Below are 16,920 nucleotides of genomic sequence, written 5' to 3'. Positions count from 1 at the left end.
ACATCTCCATGAAAATATATTGTTTCCTCCTCACAGACTCACAGAAGGGAACCAAGGAATCATCTAGTCCAGCCCTGTCTCTTCAAAGCTGCAACTGTCAGTTTGTCCATTATTGCCAGTTCAGCTCTTTTACATGAACAGGCAGTGGCTCATGAATGTTCTGACCAAAATGATATTTGCGGCCATTTATTTATTTTATTGTCTTTAGAGCCCACTGTTTTCCTCCAAAGAGCTCAAGGTGGTGTACGTGGTTCTCTGCATCCTCATTTAATCCCCACAACAACCCTGTGAGGTAGGTTAGGCTGAGAGGCAGCGACTGGGCCAAGGCCACCCAGTGAACTTCATGGCCGAGTGAGGATTTGAACCCTGGTCTTTCCCAGGTCCTAATCTGGCACTTTAACCACTAAGACACACTGACTTTAATTAATTAGTAAGATAGGAACTGGAGATCTTAATCCCTTCTCTATCTCATATCTAGTGAGCATAAAGTTTAACGGTTTGCCAGGAGTTAGGATTTGCTTTGGGAGCTGGAAGCCCGGTTGAGAATGTTGGTTTCTGTTTCCCTCACTGAGCAGCAGCTGCAAGTCATGGGACTATGTTTTCATTCCACAGTTCAGTTACTGTTGGATTCCCATGGGAAAGGGAGACTGGATGTGACGTTCACTGGTTTCCTGTTTCTTTGTTCTGTCATTTCTTTGTTGGGAGTTGCTCTCCCAACAAAACCTCATCGGTTTCCTGGGACTTTGCTTCCACCTGAACGCGTTGGACTCCTACACCCATAGATGAGCTTTAATCAGGCTCCTCTGTGGGAATTATAGCTTGGATTCCCCAACCTTGTATGAATCCCATAGCACCAGTTGTGGCTGAAAAGTGTTTGGAAATTCAACCCTGCCCTCCAGACACACAAGCACACACAATATGGAGCTTACTTGACCCAGATCCAGCCCCAAATTGAATCAGGGGCTGGAGCTAATGTTTCATTAGTATTTTTTTAAAAAGTCTAATTAACTATGTGGCTGAGAGAGTAAAGAAGAGGAGGCTGCATCCCCATGTCCTCACTGAAGAGAGCAGGACTCAGCCTGCTTCTGCATATTTGGGATAGCTCAGTCAGTAGAGCACGAGACTTGTAATCTCAAGGTCAGGGGTTCGAGCCCCACGTTCGGCAAAAATATTCCTTCATTTCAGGAGGCTGGACTAGACGACCCTCAGGGTCCCTTACAATTCTATTATTCCATGCTCCATCTTCTTCTCACCTCACACCCAAGACCCTGCCCCTTGACAGCCTTGGATTACTCTGAGCAACCTGACCCGACCTGAAGCTGTCTTGACCCAGCTCAACAAAAGTTCCATTCTGCCTGAATCAAGCTGATTTGGTTTGTGCTTTGTCCTAACCCTAACCCTAACCCTAACCCTAACCCTAACCCTAACCCTAACCCTAACCCTAACCCTAACCCTAGGTTGCATTCAGCTAAGTTCTACTTAGAATAAGCCCATTAACAGATCTAAGTCATCTATGTCCATGCATTTTAATGAGTCTCTTCTGCGTATGACTCAATATGATCCATCTCAATTACTATTATTTGAATAGAAAGATAATGCACCTCATCAGAGTGAGGAACAAGATATTTAATGCACTGCGACACCAAAAAATGGGATCTGTAGTTTGTTAATGGATGCTGAGAGTGTTTAGGAGACCTCTGCTCCCCCCCTCACAATTCCCAGGGTTTTGTGAGAAGAGGGAGTGACTGCTGAACCACTCTGGAAACTGTAGGTCTTAGAGGGGAATAGCGGGTCTCCTAAGAACTCCAAGCACCCTTAACAAACTACACTTCCCAGAATTCATTAGGGGAAGTCATGGCTGTTTAAAGGCGTATCAAAGTGTTTAAAATGTTTTAAATGTTTCCTGTGAATGTGGCCAAGGTGACTAGTATTCCTGCTCAGTCAGCTGTCAAGGTGCTAAAACTGTTGATGGGCAACTTCAAGCCCTCCCCACTCCTCCAGCTTCAGGGTGCTTCCTTCTTATAGTTCTTAACCTTAAAATCAGATTTGTGCCGCATCTGCACTATACATTAAAGACTGTATTGTATACTGTTTTATACATATAGGGGAGGAACAGCCTTGTGCTGAGAGAGCCCTTCAAAGGATTCCTTCAAATAGAGGATGGTCCTCTGTAAAGGAGAGCAAGGCGACCCTACATACAAAACATGATTTTCCATAACCTCCAACATTTTTCCGATGAAAAAAGGACGTCCTAAGGAAAAGCGGGACATTCCAGGATCAAATCAGAAACTCGGACAGAGTTGCAAATAGAGAAGATCTTCACGCCCTTTGGGTCCCTTCCAGATCTACAGTTCTATGCTTCTATATAACTGAGCACTGAGCTGACTGTGGTCCTGGCAGATTTCAGCAGCTTCCATTGCACAGAATCTGAATCGGTCGACAGTTTTTCCACTGGGGGGGGGGGGGGAATATCCCTTGAGGGGATGGGGACTTCAAAAGTAAGCCATTTGTGTGTCAGGGCCATAAAAAGTTAACTTCAAAACTGTAAAACCAATCAAGTGACACATTTACACCTCTGTAGGGTGGCGCTGTAGGTTAAACCACAGAGCCTAGGACTTGCCGATCAGAAGGTCGGCGGTTCGAATCCCCACGATGAGGTGAGCTCCCATTGCTCGGTCCCTGCTCCTGCCAACCTAGCAGTTCAAAAGCACGTCAAAGTGCAAGTAGATAAATAGGTACCGCTCTGGTGGGAAGGTAAACGGCGTTTCCGTGCACTGCTCTGGTTTGCCAGAAGCGGCTTAGTCATGCTGGCCACATGACCCGGAAGCTGTACGCCGGCTCCCTCAGCCAGTAAAGTGAGATGAGCGCCGCAACCCCAGAGTCGGCCACGACTGCACCTAATGGTCAGGGGTCCCTTTACCTTTACCTAGGTTGTATCCTGAGATGTCATTAAAAAAGAAAACCCGTTCTCCACTGGGTGTTCTGTTTCGAAGTTTTGATGAGCCCTGGCCACTCTTTAAGCTAAAGAAGATGCTTTCTGCGTGAGTGAACTTTGAAATGGAATTTGCCCAGGAGGGTGGAAGTGCAAGCGGGTCAGGCCTTGGACTTGTGCCTGTGTTGATCTAATAATAGTGAACACCTTTCCGTGTTGTGGTTCTTCTGTTTAAAGAAATACTTGAGCAAATGCTCCGGGGATTATCTTCAATTACCTTCCATGTCAAGCATGAACCCAAATAGCTGGCATGGGTTGAATGAGCTACATCCCAGCCCTCCCAGCAAACTCGTTCCCCGGCATTCCTTAATTGGATGTTTGCAACAAGCCAAGTGTATGGAGGAGGCTGGAGCACTTGGCTAACCTAGGGGGGTAATTAAATGCTACCTGCCTACCTACCTGCCAACAGTCCCTTCCTGTCATTTTAAACTGGGATAAGCCATCTGTCAGCATCCTCATCTCTACAAGGGCAACACCATGCTCTTCCCCTTCCCTGGGACAACAACAGCATCCAACCTGAGGATAAAGTGATTGGAAATTTTGGGAGGGGAAACTGGTCGTCTCATCTTGTTCACAGTCTACTGAGGTATGGAATTTCCTTGGTAGTTAAGTTTGGTGTTCCATTGAGTTGGTGGGGAAATGAAACAGAAGGTACAGCAATGAAAGCAATAGTTAACTACGTTTTACTCTGAGTAGACCCACTGAAAGGAATGGAGCAAAGCTAACCTTGTCCATTCACTTCAGTGGGTCTACTCTGAATAGGACTAGCATTGGAGACAATCCCCCCAAGGTGTGAGGTTTGTCAAAATTGATACAACACCATCAACAGATCGGCCATTTAGCAGAGATTCCTAAGCAAAACATAGATGAGTCTCTTCTAAATGCTGGATGAGGGTAAATGTTAGTTCTTTATATCTGTATATATTAGGGCTGTGTTTTGTTTATTTTAATATATTTATATTTAATCAGAAAAGCCTCCAATAAGCCATAGCTTGCAGTTTCATCCAAACTGGGAAACTATGGTCAACAGATCTAGAACAAGTCAGGATATTAAACCAACTTCAGCTTATGGCTTTACATCCTGGCTTGCTCCAAAACTGGCAATCATAGTTTCCCAGTTTGGGTGAAATGGGAAAAACTGTGTTTATCTGTCAGCTTCCTGGCTTCTTTGCTCCTGCCACATAGGGGTGTATGCGTGAGAAAATCTCTCATTCAGATCTTGGCTGAATAATGTTCTGTGATGAAACTCCAGGTGGTTCACACTGGAATTCCCAAGAGGTCTTGGGCTACAGCTCCCATGAGTATTGGCCATACTGGGAGGAGAGGGACAGAGGGTTCCCTATCCTTGGTTTATGGCGTGTGGGTTAAGAGCAGCAGCAGTACAGGGCTTTGCTAGGATGGGATTTTATTCCCAAGCTATGTTTGGACGACCACATCTCAGTTTATTCAGCCAAGATATGTACAAGACTTTTCTATGCCTGCCTGCAGTCCCTGTGCACCTACCTTTTGAAGAACCAAGAAAGTTGTCAATTAAACACAGTTTCCCCTGTTTTGCCCAAATTGGGAAACTTTGGTTACCAGCTTCAGAACAAGTCAGGATGTTAAAGCCAATGGCTGAAGTTGGTTTAATAGCCTGACTTGTTCCAAAGCTGGTAACCAGAATTTCCCAGTTTGGATGAAACTGGAAGCTACGATTTATTAAAGGCTTTCCTGATTAAATTGTGGCTCGCACAAAGAGAGAAGAGTCTGCCTGTGCAGGGAAAAGGTTCATTCATATCTTACAAAGCTGAGACATGGTGATTCAAGCAGCTCCATAATGGCTTAATTTAGGGAGGATTTTCACTTTTTGAAATATGGCAACCCTAGCTTAATTTGTCATGAAGACTTAAGCTTAAGTCTATCTTAAACAAAGAAAAAGATACCAGCTTTACCAGCTTGTAAAGTCAAATTTGAAGACTTAAAACTGGAACGGATGGTGGAGGATTAATGGGAATTCTTAAACTTGGCTTTTAACTTCTGGTATGAATCTATGGTGCAGCCACACTTGGAATAAAGAGGGACAGTTGTGGATGCCTCACCTCAAAAGTGGTGTTGTAGTGTTTAGAGCTACAAACTTTTCATGCTAGTGACACCTTTTAGACATGCATCATTTTGTGACACAGTAATTCAATTTTACTAGCAAACCAGAAGTTAAATTAACCTCTTTCCAGCCCCGGGAGGAGCACAAGGAACATTTGCGCAACACACCTACACACGGCAGCCGACACACTAAGGTGTCGAGACACACAGTTTGGAAAAGTCTGAGTTGGGGTATGGACTAGGCCTGGGAGACCAGGATTCAAATCATCACTCAGCCATGAAGTTCAATGGGTGACTTAGGGCTAGTCAATGCCTCTCAGCCTAATTTACCTCACAGGACTGTGGGGATTAAATGAGGAGGGGGAGAACCATGTAGTGCTTTGAGCTCCTTGGAAAAAAATGGAAAAGCTTCCAAAAAAGCAACCAAATTTATCAAGGGGTTGGCGCAACTTCCCTATGAAGGAAGTTGGACAGCGTTTGGGGCTTTTCAGTTTGGAAAAAAGGCAGGAAAGAAGGACATGAAGAAAGATGTATCAAATCTGAGAAATTCGACATAGAAATATTTTTCTCCATCTGGAAACACTAGAAACTGGTAGTCATCCAATAGAGAGAGGGGGGAAGTGAAAGGGCAGCCTGATTGGTGGGTTGGAGGTAAGACTATCGGAGAACTCCATTAGAAGCGGAAAGAGGAGTAGAAATTGCTACAGGTTCCATGTTTGGAGGTCAGGAATGGAAATCATTCAAGCAAACACAAGTGGTATTTGCTACTGCTGCTTTTTTAAGTCCACAAATGTTATGTAAATAATTGTGTGTCGTTGTCTGCATTGACAATACATTACACTGAAATTGAAATGCACTGAAATTGAAATTGAAATTGAAATTGAGTGCTAGAGCTCTGTCTGGTCAAGTTGCATGGAATCAATTTCAATCCGTTACCCCCAAGGATGTGGACAGGCTGCTTGGACGTGTGAAAACAACCACCTGTCTCCTGGATTCTTGCCCATCCTGGCTAATAAAAGCAAGCCGGGAAGGGCTGGGCGATGGGCTCTGCGGGGTGGTGAATGCTTCCCTCTGTGAGGGAACATTCCCAGATCCGCTGAAAGAGGCGGTCATTAAACCGCTTCTTAAAAAACCATCTTTAGACCCGGCCAATATGGCCAACTATCGCCCAGTCTCAAATCTTCCATTCTTGGGCAAGGTGATTGAGCGCGTGGTTGCTGAACAACTCCAGGCACGCCTGGAGGATGCGGACCATTTGGATCCCTTCCAATTGGGATTCAGGCCTCATCATGGGACTGAAACTGCCTTGGTCGCGCTGGTTGATGATCTCCGGCGAGCTAGGGACAAAGGTGAGAGTTGTTTCCTAGTTCTGCTGGATCTTTCAGCGGCCTTTGATACAATCGACCATAACATCCTTCTGGACCGTCTAGAGGGGCTGGGAGCTGGGGGCACTGTTATACAGTGGTTTCGCTCCTTCCTCCTGGGCCGTGTTCAGAAAGTGGTGGGGGGGGATGAGTGTTCAGACCCCTGGGCCCTCACTTGTGGGGTGCCTCAGGGTTCCGTCCTCTCCCCCATGCTTTTTAACATCTATATGAAGCCACTGGGAAAGATCATCAGGGGGTTTGGACTGGGTGTCCATCAATATGCAGATGATACCCAGCTCTACCTCTCTTTCAAATCAGAACCAGTGAAGGTGGTGAAGGTCCTGTGTGAGTGCCTGGAGGTGGTTGGAGGATGGATGGCGGCTAATGGATTGAGGTTGAATCCTGACAAGACAGAAGTACTGTTTTTGGGGGACAGGGGGCAGGCTGGTGTGGAGGACTCCCTGGTCCTGAATAGGGTAACTGTGCCCCTGAAGGACCAGGTGCGCAGCCTGGGAGTCATTTTGGACTCACAGCTGTCCATGGAGGCACAGGTCAATTCTGTATCCAGGGCAGCTGTCTACCAACTCCACCTGGTACGCAGGCTGAGACCCTACCTGCCCGCGGACTGTCTCGCCAGAGTGGTGCATGCTCTAGTTATCTCCCGCTTGGACTACTGCAATGCGCTCTACGTGGGGCTACCTTTGAAGGGGACTCGGAAACTACAACTAATCCAGAATGCGGCAGCTAGACTGGTGACTGGGGGCAGCCGCCGAGACCACATAACACCGGTCTTGAAAAACCTACATTGGCTCCCAGTACGTTTCCGAGCACAATTCAAAGTGCTGGTGTTGACCTTTAAAGCCCTAAACGGCCTTGGCCCAGTATACCTGAAGGAGCATCTCCACCCCCATCGTTCTGCCCGGACGCTGAGGTCCAGAGCCGAGGGCCTTCTGGCGGTTCCCTCATTGCGAGAAGCAAAGCTACAGGGAACCAGGCAGAGGGCCTTCTCGGTAGTGGCGCCTGCCCTGTGGAACGCCCTCCCATCAGATGTCAAAGCGATAAATAACTACCTGACATTCAGAAGACATCTTAAGGCAGCCCTGTTCAGGGAAGTTTTTAATCTGTGATATTTTAGTGTATTTTTGGTTTTTATGGAAGCCGCCCAGAGTGGCTGGGGAAACCCAGCCAGATGGGCGGGGTACAAATACTAAATTATTATTATTATTATTATTATTATTATTGAAATTGATTACACAGTTATTAATTATGCCAGCTTTGGCCACAGTGAATTGTGAAGCAGACTACTTTTAGCGGAAACAAACCGCAGTGAAACAGAAGCAGTGCTGATAGCGGTGAACACTCGATGGGATGAGAATAGCTGCTACTCCTCACATCCCGAGTTGCAGGAATGAATTGACACAAGCTGCCTTCTGCAGAGTCATGCCATTGGTCCATCCAGCTCAGTATTGTCCACCCTAACTGAAAATGACTCTCCAAGACCTCCCACAGAGGTTTCACCCCATCTCTTTGCTGCTGGGGGTTCCTTAACTGGAGAAGACAGGACAGAACAAGGTTCATACCTGTGCAAAGCACATGCCCCTCCACTAAGGCCCCATCTGAGCCTTACATTTAAAGCATCATTGTACCACTTTAAACCACCATAGCTTCCTCAAAGAATCTTGGGAACTATAGTTTGCTTAGGATGCTGAAAGTTGCTAGAGGACTCCTGTTCCCTTCAGGCAGCTAGCTCCATTTCCCAGAGTTCCCTGGGAAGATGGATTGATTGCTAAACCATTCCGGGAACTGAAGCTCTGGGAGAATGGACATCAACACCTTTCAGCACCTACAGTGGTATAATTGGTATAATTGGGCGGAAGCAGTGATGGTTCAAAGTGGTATGATATTGCTTTTAATGCATAGTGCATATGGGGCCTGAGTGATGTTCTCCTCCCACTGGAGGAGGAGAGGTATCTGTAATGACAGGCAAGTCTATTTCTGGCTTCATTCCACATAGTGATCTCATGGGGCAATATAATATTAAATAATAAAATTTTATTTATATCCCGCCCTCCCCAGCCGAAGCCGGGCTCAGAGCCTCTTGCCTCTCTGTCCTGCCCTTCCCCTTTCATCTAGGCAGGTAGCCCTAAGCCAGGCTTCCTCAACCTCAGCCCTCCAGATGATTTGAGTCTACAATTCCCATCATCCCTGACCACTGGTCCTGCTAGCTAGGGATCATGGGAGTTGTAGGCCAAAAACATCTGGAGGGGTGAGGTTGAGGAAGCCTGCCCTAGGCCACTGGGGACCAGTGCCTTGGCTTGTTTCCTCACAGGGGCAGGGGGAAAGGCATTTGAACCAGTGCTGAATGCATTTGCTCTGGTTGAGGTTATGTGGAATTATTTCCCCCTGTATTAATGATTATGATGGTGCCTTTGAAAACCAGTTGCTGGCAATCCCAAGTGGGAGAGCTACTGTTTCACGCATGTCCTGCCTGTTGGGTTTGCTTTAGGGTCATCTGGTTGGCCATGGGGGGGCAGGATTCCAGACCGGATAGGCTTGCTCCAACAAGGCTCTTATGATGCCCATAGTGGCTGTATAGAACCTTCAGGATCAGAGGTGGTATATCTCTAAATACTGCTTGCTGTGAACTGTAAGTGGGGGAAATGCTCCTTCAGTCTTGCTTTTGTACTTCCCAGAGCCATCCAGTTGGTCATTTTGGAAAGAGCATGCTGGGTTAGATATGCCTCTAGCTAGCCTGTTCTAGAGGGACGCGGGTGGCGCTGCGGGTTAAACCACAGAGCCTAGGACTTGCCGATCAGAAGGTTGGCGGTTCGAATCCCCTCGATGGGGTGAGCTCCCGTTGCTCGGTCCCTGCTCCTGCCAACCTAGCAGTTCGAAAGTACATCAAAGTGCAAGTAGATAAATAGGTACCACTCCGGCGGGAAGGTAAACAGCGTTTCCGTGCGCTGCTCTGGTTTGCCAGAAGCGGCTTAGTCATGCTGACCACATGACCCGGAAGCTGTACGCCGGCTCCCTCAGCCAATAAAGCGAGATAAGCGCCGCAACCCCAGAGTCAGTCACGACTAGACCTAATGGTCAGGGGTCCCTTTACCTTTACCTTTACTCTGATCTAGCTGGAGGGATTTCTCTTTAAGTGGGCTGTCTCCAGACTGTCAGCATTTCTGTGAGTGGAATTCAAGCATATCCGGGAAAAGTTAGGTTTTGCTAAATTTGTTGAGTATTTAGCAGATTACTTGCACTGCGGAAAGCGTGCTGGGGAGACCACATGTTCAGGAAACAACAAAGAAATACAAAAATAACTTTTGATTGGCTTTAATTACAAAAACAAAAACTCCTCTTACATTAAATTACATTACATCTATAAGTATGACCCATCCATCAACCCATTCACCAGGGTACTGAGAGAGGTTCACGCTGCTCTTTACATACTGTACCCAATTGCTGACACAGCTTAATTAACACAACTTAACAGCACCTGCTATACTGCTTCACAGCTGTAAAACTAGGTCATAATATTTGCTCTGGCCTTTAAAGAGATACACATCTTGTGAAACAATAATAAACCTTAATATTTAAAGAAAACATTCAACAAATTTATGCATCGTGCCATGTTCTAGCACAACAAATCTACACTTAAAAATAAACAGAGGTTTGTGGTTAAGAAAGTGACAGGGAAATGTGTTGAAAAAATTAATAAGATGAAGACTTGCATAAACAGCCTGTGTTTGCCTACTGTTTTATAACCACCCCACAAACAAATCAGAATGAATGTTCAATAATGCCTTGCCTTCTGCAACATGTGATTGCCTTAATCACAGTACATTCATGGTTCTGTGATTCTTCCTCACTGTTCCTGCGTTATTGCCATCTAAAAGGCCCTTGCCCTTGCCCATATTTGTGGTTTGAAAAGCTACTGGAATTTAGCAGGACACGCACCTTTGGCAAACGAAGTAGTGTGGGAGCCCCAAAACTTTTGTAGGTGCAAATGTTATTGAATGCATGATCTTGTGCAACCACCGTGATAACATCATGAGCATAAACCTTGCCGAATGTGCAATAAAAAGGATGTTGGGAGAGGCTCATAATCTAAACTGTATTTTAATACTTTGTTGGAAGCTGCCCAGAGTGGCTGGGGAAACCCAGCCAGATGGGAGGGGTATAAATAATAAATTATTATTATTATCTCCATGTAAGCCTTGGGCAAGCTAATATTGGCAAACGATCAATATATAAGTCCTATGGAGAAGCCCCAGTTACGTAAAAGCAAGCTACAGTAATACCTTGAAAGTCAAACAGAATCCGTTCTGGACATCTGTTTGACTTCCAAAGCATTCAAAAACCGAAGAGCGGCTTCTGATTGGCTGCAGGAAGTTCCTGCAGCCAATCGGAAGCTGTGGAAGCCCCATCGGACGTTTGGCTTCCAAAAGAACATTTGAAAACCAGAACAGACACTTCCGGGTTTCGATCGTTTGGGAGCCAAAATCTTCGAGAACTAGGCTGTCTCTATATGTGGGACATTCAGGTCCTGTCTGTGGGGTTCCTGCTGGGATGTTGTTTGACCACTGTGAGAACAGGGCATACTGGACTAGATGGGCCACTGACCTGATCCAGCAGAGCTCTTTGTAATGTTCTTACATTCAGCTTTAGATTCATCAACCTACATACTGAGGAAGGGCTGCAGCTCCCAGGTTTATCCTTTCACTGCACATTTCTTAAACCTTTACCATATATTTGCACTGTGGTAGTACTCCTGTTGTGACCCACCTTGGGTCATGTCATGGCCAGTGATGCTGAAGACCAGTGATGTTGACAATACTGAGCTAGATGGACCATTGGATGTAGCTGCGGCAGAGCATCTGCTCTGCATATAGAAGGTCCCTTCTTCCATCCTAGGACCTTCCCTGGTATTGACAATCTCCATTGTCAAGTTGCTTCATAAGCATGCATAGATTAACTTAGAGATTGCTGATATGAAGAAACAATTGCATCACACACAGGTGATTTAGCTCTGGTGTAAGGCTACACAGTGCGTTCAGGACAGATGCAAGGTCCAAACCACAGGCTTCTTGAGCTGCAGCTTGTTCTCAGTTGCATCAGCACTGCAAATGAGTTGCATCATCCAACAACCATGTCATTAGGATGCCACAAGAGTCTTTGATTTTTTGCTACATTGTATGTTGGTGTAGGGGGTGGGAGGAAGAGAGAGCATTTCCTTACTGGCAGGCCTGCTTTTTGTACAATGACCCCCTGCTCTGGAACAGATAATGATGGGGTACCTGGACATTGCGGAAGTCAGATACCTGACGCTGCACACCCTAGACCAGCCACTGGTCCTGCTTGCTATGAATGATGGGAGTTGTAGTCCAAAGACATCCAGGGACCCAAGCATTGGCTGCTCTAGGGGAGGGATAGAAAACCTGCAGCTCTCCAGATGTTGGACTCCAACTCCCATCAGACTCCAGGTGGAAATCTTGGAGAGAGCCACTGCCAGTCACTGTAGCTAGACGAACCAATGGTCACATTTGGTACAAAGCAACTTCCTATGTATCATTTCAGAAATACTTTATGGAACCACCACAATATTTCCTAAGATGTTCACATTGGCTAATCTGACATTGGTGATGTCCTGATTTTGCGCCTGATCTCCTTGGTAGAGACCTATGTGTATGTTGCTTCTCTCCCTAATTCAGTGAAATATTAGCTTCCACCCCTTACCTTGCCTTTGCTGTATCACGTGCAGACAAACCACCAGAAATGGAGCAACAAAAAAAGACCATCTCGATCCCCATGATGCCCCTGGCACAGCAGCCGGAACCCTATGCACCAGGATATTCATCACCATACCCACAACAGTCATCATACAATCCGGAACCTTACGCCCAGGAACCCTATGCACCAGATCCATTCTGGCCAGAACCTTCTACTTCATCAGGTAGGCAGCCATAAATGCACAAGTGGCAAATGTTATAGGATGCACAGAAACACACTCACAAGTGGGCAGCTTTAGTCCAAATTAAATTAGGAAGGTTGGCCACTTGCCAGCCCCACGTTCAATACTACTAACAGAAGCTATGACCCACACTTTATCCCAGGCACTAGATGGGTTATTCCCTTGTACGCCTGCTTCTGGCAATTCCTGCAGCCAAGCTGGCGCCAAACGTATTGCTCTGCTTTCCTATGGACCACATCAGCGAGGCTGAGCAAGGGAGGTGACTTCACTGAAGGTGCATTCATTGTCTCTCGAGAGAGATGCCAACAATAACAGATGGGTTATATTGCAATTATTTAGCAGGGCTCTTTGTACATTCTCAGCTGAAGCTGCTTGGGAAATCCTATGCAACTAAAGATTCTTCTGCTTGTTTTTTCTTTTTCTTTTGGTGCAGGTGGCTATGGCTATGGAAAAAGCGACGATGGCTACGACTGTCCATCTCCACCACCATATTCATGTCAAGATGTCCCTTGTGATCAAGTAGGACCAAGTATGTGTTAGAAACCTATACAGATCGGATTACTGTGATGTGCTGTGTGTGGGAATTTCCATGTGCATGATCCGGAAACTGCAGTTAGTGCAAAATGCTGCAGCACAGTTGCTGGCCAGATCAAGACCCCATCAGAATATAACACTCCTGGCTCAGTCATCTGCACTGGCTGCCATTTTTTTACTGAGCCAGATTCAAGGCGTTAGTACAGTGGTACCTCGGGTTACATACGCTTTACGTTACATACACTTCAGGTTACAGACTCCGCTAACCCAGAAATATTACCTCGGGTTAAGAACTTTGCTTCAGGTTGAGAACAGAAATCGCACGCTGGCAGCGCGGCAGCAGCAGGAGGCCCCATTAGCTAAAGTGGTGCTTCAGGTTAAGAATAGTTTCAGGTTAAGTACGGACCTCCGGAACGAATTAAGTACTTAACCTGAGGTACCACTGTATACAGTATTTTTTTAAAAACCTGCAACTGCTTGAGATCAGTTAACTTGAAGGCTCACCTTGTACCATATATGCCCACTCAACCATTATAATCTGTGGAGCTGGGATTTCCTTTTAAAGCATCACTTGTAGGAAATTGAGCTTTGGCAGCTGGAACTCTCTGCTCATTGGCATTAGGCAGGTACCATCACTGTCCTCTTTTCAGTAACAGCTTAAAACCTGGGTAGGCAAACCTACCCAGACCGGTGTGTTGACATTTATATTCCAGTTTTTTTAATGACCTTCTGCCCAGAGGTGAGTAACTGCTGGTCTGTGGGCAATATAGGGCTCCACACCCACCCCACAGCTTCTTTCCCTTGCCAAAGCCTCTACCCAGCACCATGTTTAGACTTGAAAACATCCACATCATAGGAGGGCCAATAGGAGGGTTTTTTGAAGTTATTATTTTTCTCCAAGCAATTCAAGGTAGCATAAACTGTCCCCCAACCGTCCTCGTTATATCCTCACACCCACCCTGTGAAGTAGGTTTGGCTGAGAGACAGTAACTGGCCCAGTGAGCTTGATGTGAAGGAAAGAATTAAACCCTTCTAGCCCAGCAACTCCAAGTGGCTGCCATATCACAAACGCCGTGGGGAGGTATTCTCGATGGATGGGCTGCAGCTGGGAAGTGAACAAAGGTAAATGCTCAGACAGAACAATTTCGTTTTTGCAACTCCTAGTTGAAATGGACTCTGGTCCTCCAGTGGTGGTTGCGGGAATCTTCTCGAGCAAGCCAGCGTCCACCATCTGCCCTTGCTGCCGCCAGATCATTACGACGGAGGTCGTCTATCGTGTGGGAACTCTGACATACATAGCTTGCAGTGCTGTGTGTGTGATGGGGTGAGTGCTTTTTCTATACAAAGAGATGTACGTATGCAGAATGTAATTCCGTAATTAAGGCCAGTGCTAGATGAAATGTGAATGTCCTCTTGCCCTGCAGAGAAGCTTGCCTGGTGCCAGCAAAGAGGGGTGGGCATGGGCAAACAACTGCAACGCACTGGGAGTCCTTGCTTGTCCTCCTGGGAAGACCCTGCTCTTTTGACACTAGGCACAGTCTGTCTGGGAATGCAGATACATATTTCTCCCATTGAAAGCAGGGAAGAGGCCGTCCCTCATGGACCAAATGGATGGATGCTCTTGAATGCTAAAGAAATACACTCCACATTTGGCAGTATTTGGGAAAACATAAGTAATCTTGCTTGAATTTGAAGCTTTGTGAGATTTCGTTCCTTGAAAAATGCATGCACACGCAACACACACAGAAGAGTGCCTCCTCCTTCAGAGGCAAGGCAGATATCAAAAAGGGGAGATGAAAGTTTCTGTCTCTGTAAAAGACAGCCTCCTAACTTCCTAAAGGGAAGGACTACAGGTAAAGCACCTGCTTTGCATGCAGAAGGTCTTAGGTTCAATCCCAAGCATCTCCCAAGTAGCACCACCTGAAATTCTGGAAAGCCACTGCCAGTTAGTGTAGACAATATTAACATAGATTGACCAATGATTTGACTCAGAAGGCTGCTTCCTCTGTTCTTAAGAGGGCCTTTTCAGATCCTAGTGAGTCTTGCCTGGTATCCACCTAGTTATCTTGTAGGCACCAAGTCTTTTAAAGAGCATTCTATCGCTGAGATTTCCTCTCGTGTTTTATTAGTGTTATTGGGGTTATATTTTTAAAATTGTCAAACTATTGCAAACTGTCCTGAAATCAAATTTTTGATGAAGGGATAAAAACAAACCTCTTTAAAACTTTCTGCCCTCTCTCCCAGAGGCTGCATGGGCTGCTGCCTCATACCTTTCATGACGAATTGTTGCAAGGACGTAGACCATTACTGCCCTAAATGCAGATACCACATCTACCGATACAAGAGACTATAGACGCCTGGAAGAAAAGCCATTTGAGGCCAACACGCAGGAAATCAAGCTGGAAGAGAATCTCCTTTCCTTCGGTGAATTCATGCATTGACTCTTGGGACTGTTCCGGGTGCAGAATTGCTCAGCAATTTCCCACTCCTGCCAACTTTTCAGTTAAGCTTGCCTGGAATGTGGTTGCTGCAGTCTCTTTGCCCCTGCTGACCCCAGAAGGATGAAGCAGGAAGAGGCTGTTGGTAGGTTGGTCAACAGCTTGTGTGCGGAACCTCTTGGCTTTTTGCCTGGGCTTTGGAATCAGGCATCCCTTGATTTCATACTTGCCTCGCATCCTTGTTAGCCTTATTCCCTGAACCAAGCACAGCCATTCTTAGCCTGTGGCCTGGTTGATCATGCACAAACTCCCAATTCAGAAATTGCACAAGAACCTTTTGCACCCGTTTTTCCAAAGTTCCTTTTAGAACACACCTATTTCTGTGACTATAAGTTGTTTTGCAGCCCTCCAGGTCTTTTCATCTGCCCCCCGAGACTCTCCCCAGACCACACCTTTCACCAGCATTGCTTCATTCCCGTTTTTTTTTTGGGGGGGGGGGTTTGCCTGGCTGGAATATGTCCTTGAAATCCTATATTTATTTGCTGAATGGATCAGAGAGGGGTGTGGGTTTATAAAAATTAGACTACTGTACAAAGGTTACACTTGTTGATCTGCCAGTTTTGCCTCTGGTCCTAGCCACTGCTGCCATGTGGCCCTTTCGAGGTTGTCTCAGAAGGAATGTGGTCCTTCGGCTGAAAAGGGTCTGAGCTTAGCAAATCACTTTTCTTTCCTTCTCTCCCAGACTGTTTGCATATTGGAAATGGATGGTGAAAGGTTTTAGGAAGTTTACAAGAAGTTGTGACTATTTATAGAGCTCCTTACTTTGAGGCACACCAAAGCTTTATACCTTTGTGTAATTTATGCAGGAGAAATATTACATTGTTTAGGGGAAAAAAGAAATGTTTCTGGATGATCTTTTGTACCTCCGTGGCATTTTATTTTCCCGTGCGCAGCCTTCGCATTATTCAGAAATTCTAAGAAACCATTAAAAAAAAATTGGTATGTTGTTAAAATCAGTGGTGGTAATGGAGCTTTCCTCTGTAGCTCAAACTTGACAAAGCAGCTTTGTCTTAATGCCTCACCCTTCCTGGAATATAGGGATTGCTATGCAGGACCTGCTCTGCTGGTCTGTTGTGCAGATTACAGATACCATTCATGACATGCCTTGAAAAAGCCTAAAACGATATACGACTGCAAAGTTAGAAGCAGCAGAAATTAGTTTTGCATAAATCTGAACTTGCCAACATTTTTAACTATACAACACTTCCCAACAAAACTGTGTGAAAACTTTATAGCAACAGGACTTATAAAGTATGTTGTTGTTGTTTGTTAGTCTGGCAGTAGCCAAAACTGGGAATGTTATAAAAAAAAGAAAAAGCAGAACAACCAGCTATCCAGACTTTCCACGCCAAATCTCTTTTGAGTATGACACAAGCTCTCCACTGCAAAGCACGGTCTACTACAGAACAACTTGCCCCTACCTGTTCATCTCATATGATAAAAAACAGGAAAATAGTTCAGAGATCTGATTAACAGGCTGTGGAT

General features: G+C 45.8%; 1 protein-coding gene across 3 annotated transcripts; it reads left to right on the top strand.

Annotated features, from left to right (window-relative positions):
• The first annotated feature begins 3,391 nt into the window (after positions 1 to 3,391).
• On the top strand, positions 3,392 to 16,388 carry LOC307202813 (lipopolysaccharide-induced tumor necrosis factor-alpha factor homolog). Of its 3 annotated transcripts, none has more exons than XM_079953055.1 (5): positions 3,392 to 3,578; positions 12,194 to 12,385; positions 12,837 to 12,932; positions 14,102 to 14,261; positions 15,182 to 16,388. In XM_079953055.1, exons 2-5 carry the CDS (start codon positions 12,208 to 12,210, stop codon positions 15,288 to 15,290), a joined length of 543 nt encoding a protein of 180 aa, XP_079809181.1. In that variant the 5' UTR covers positions 3,392 to 3,578; positions 12,194 to 12,207; the 3' UTR covers positions 15,291 to 16,388. The 3 variants fall into 3 exon arrangements, with proteins under 3 accessions (XP_079809181.1, XP_079809180.1, XP_079809182.1); XM_079953054.1 differs by lacking the exon at positions 3,392 to 3,578 and adding an exon at positions 3,754 to 3,886; XM_079953056.1 differs by lacking the exon at positions 3,392 to 3,578 and adding an exon at positions 9,061 to 9,082.
• Positions 16,389 to 16,920: the final 532 nt, after the last annotated feature.

This window comes from Podarcis cretensis (genome assembly GCF_951804945.1).
Source record: "Podarcis cretensis genome assembly, chromosome: 14".
Classification (NCBI taxonomy): Eukaryota; Metazoa; Chordata; class Lepidosauria; order Squamata; family Lacertidae; genus Podarcis; species Podarcis cretensis.
This window is presented reverse-complemented; position numbering and strand designations above follow the sequence as displayed.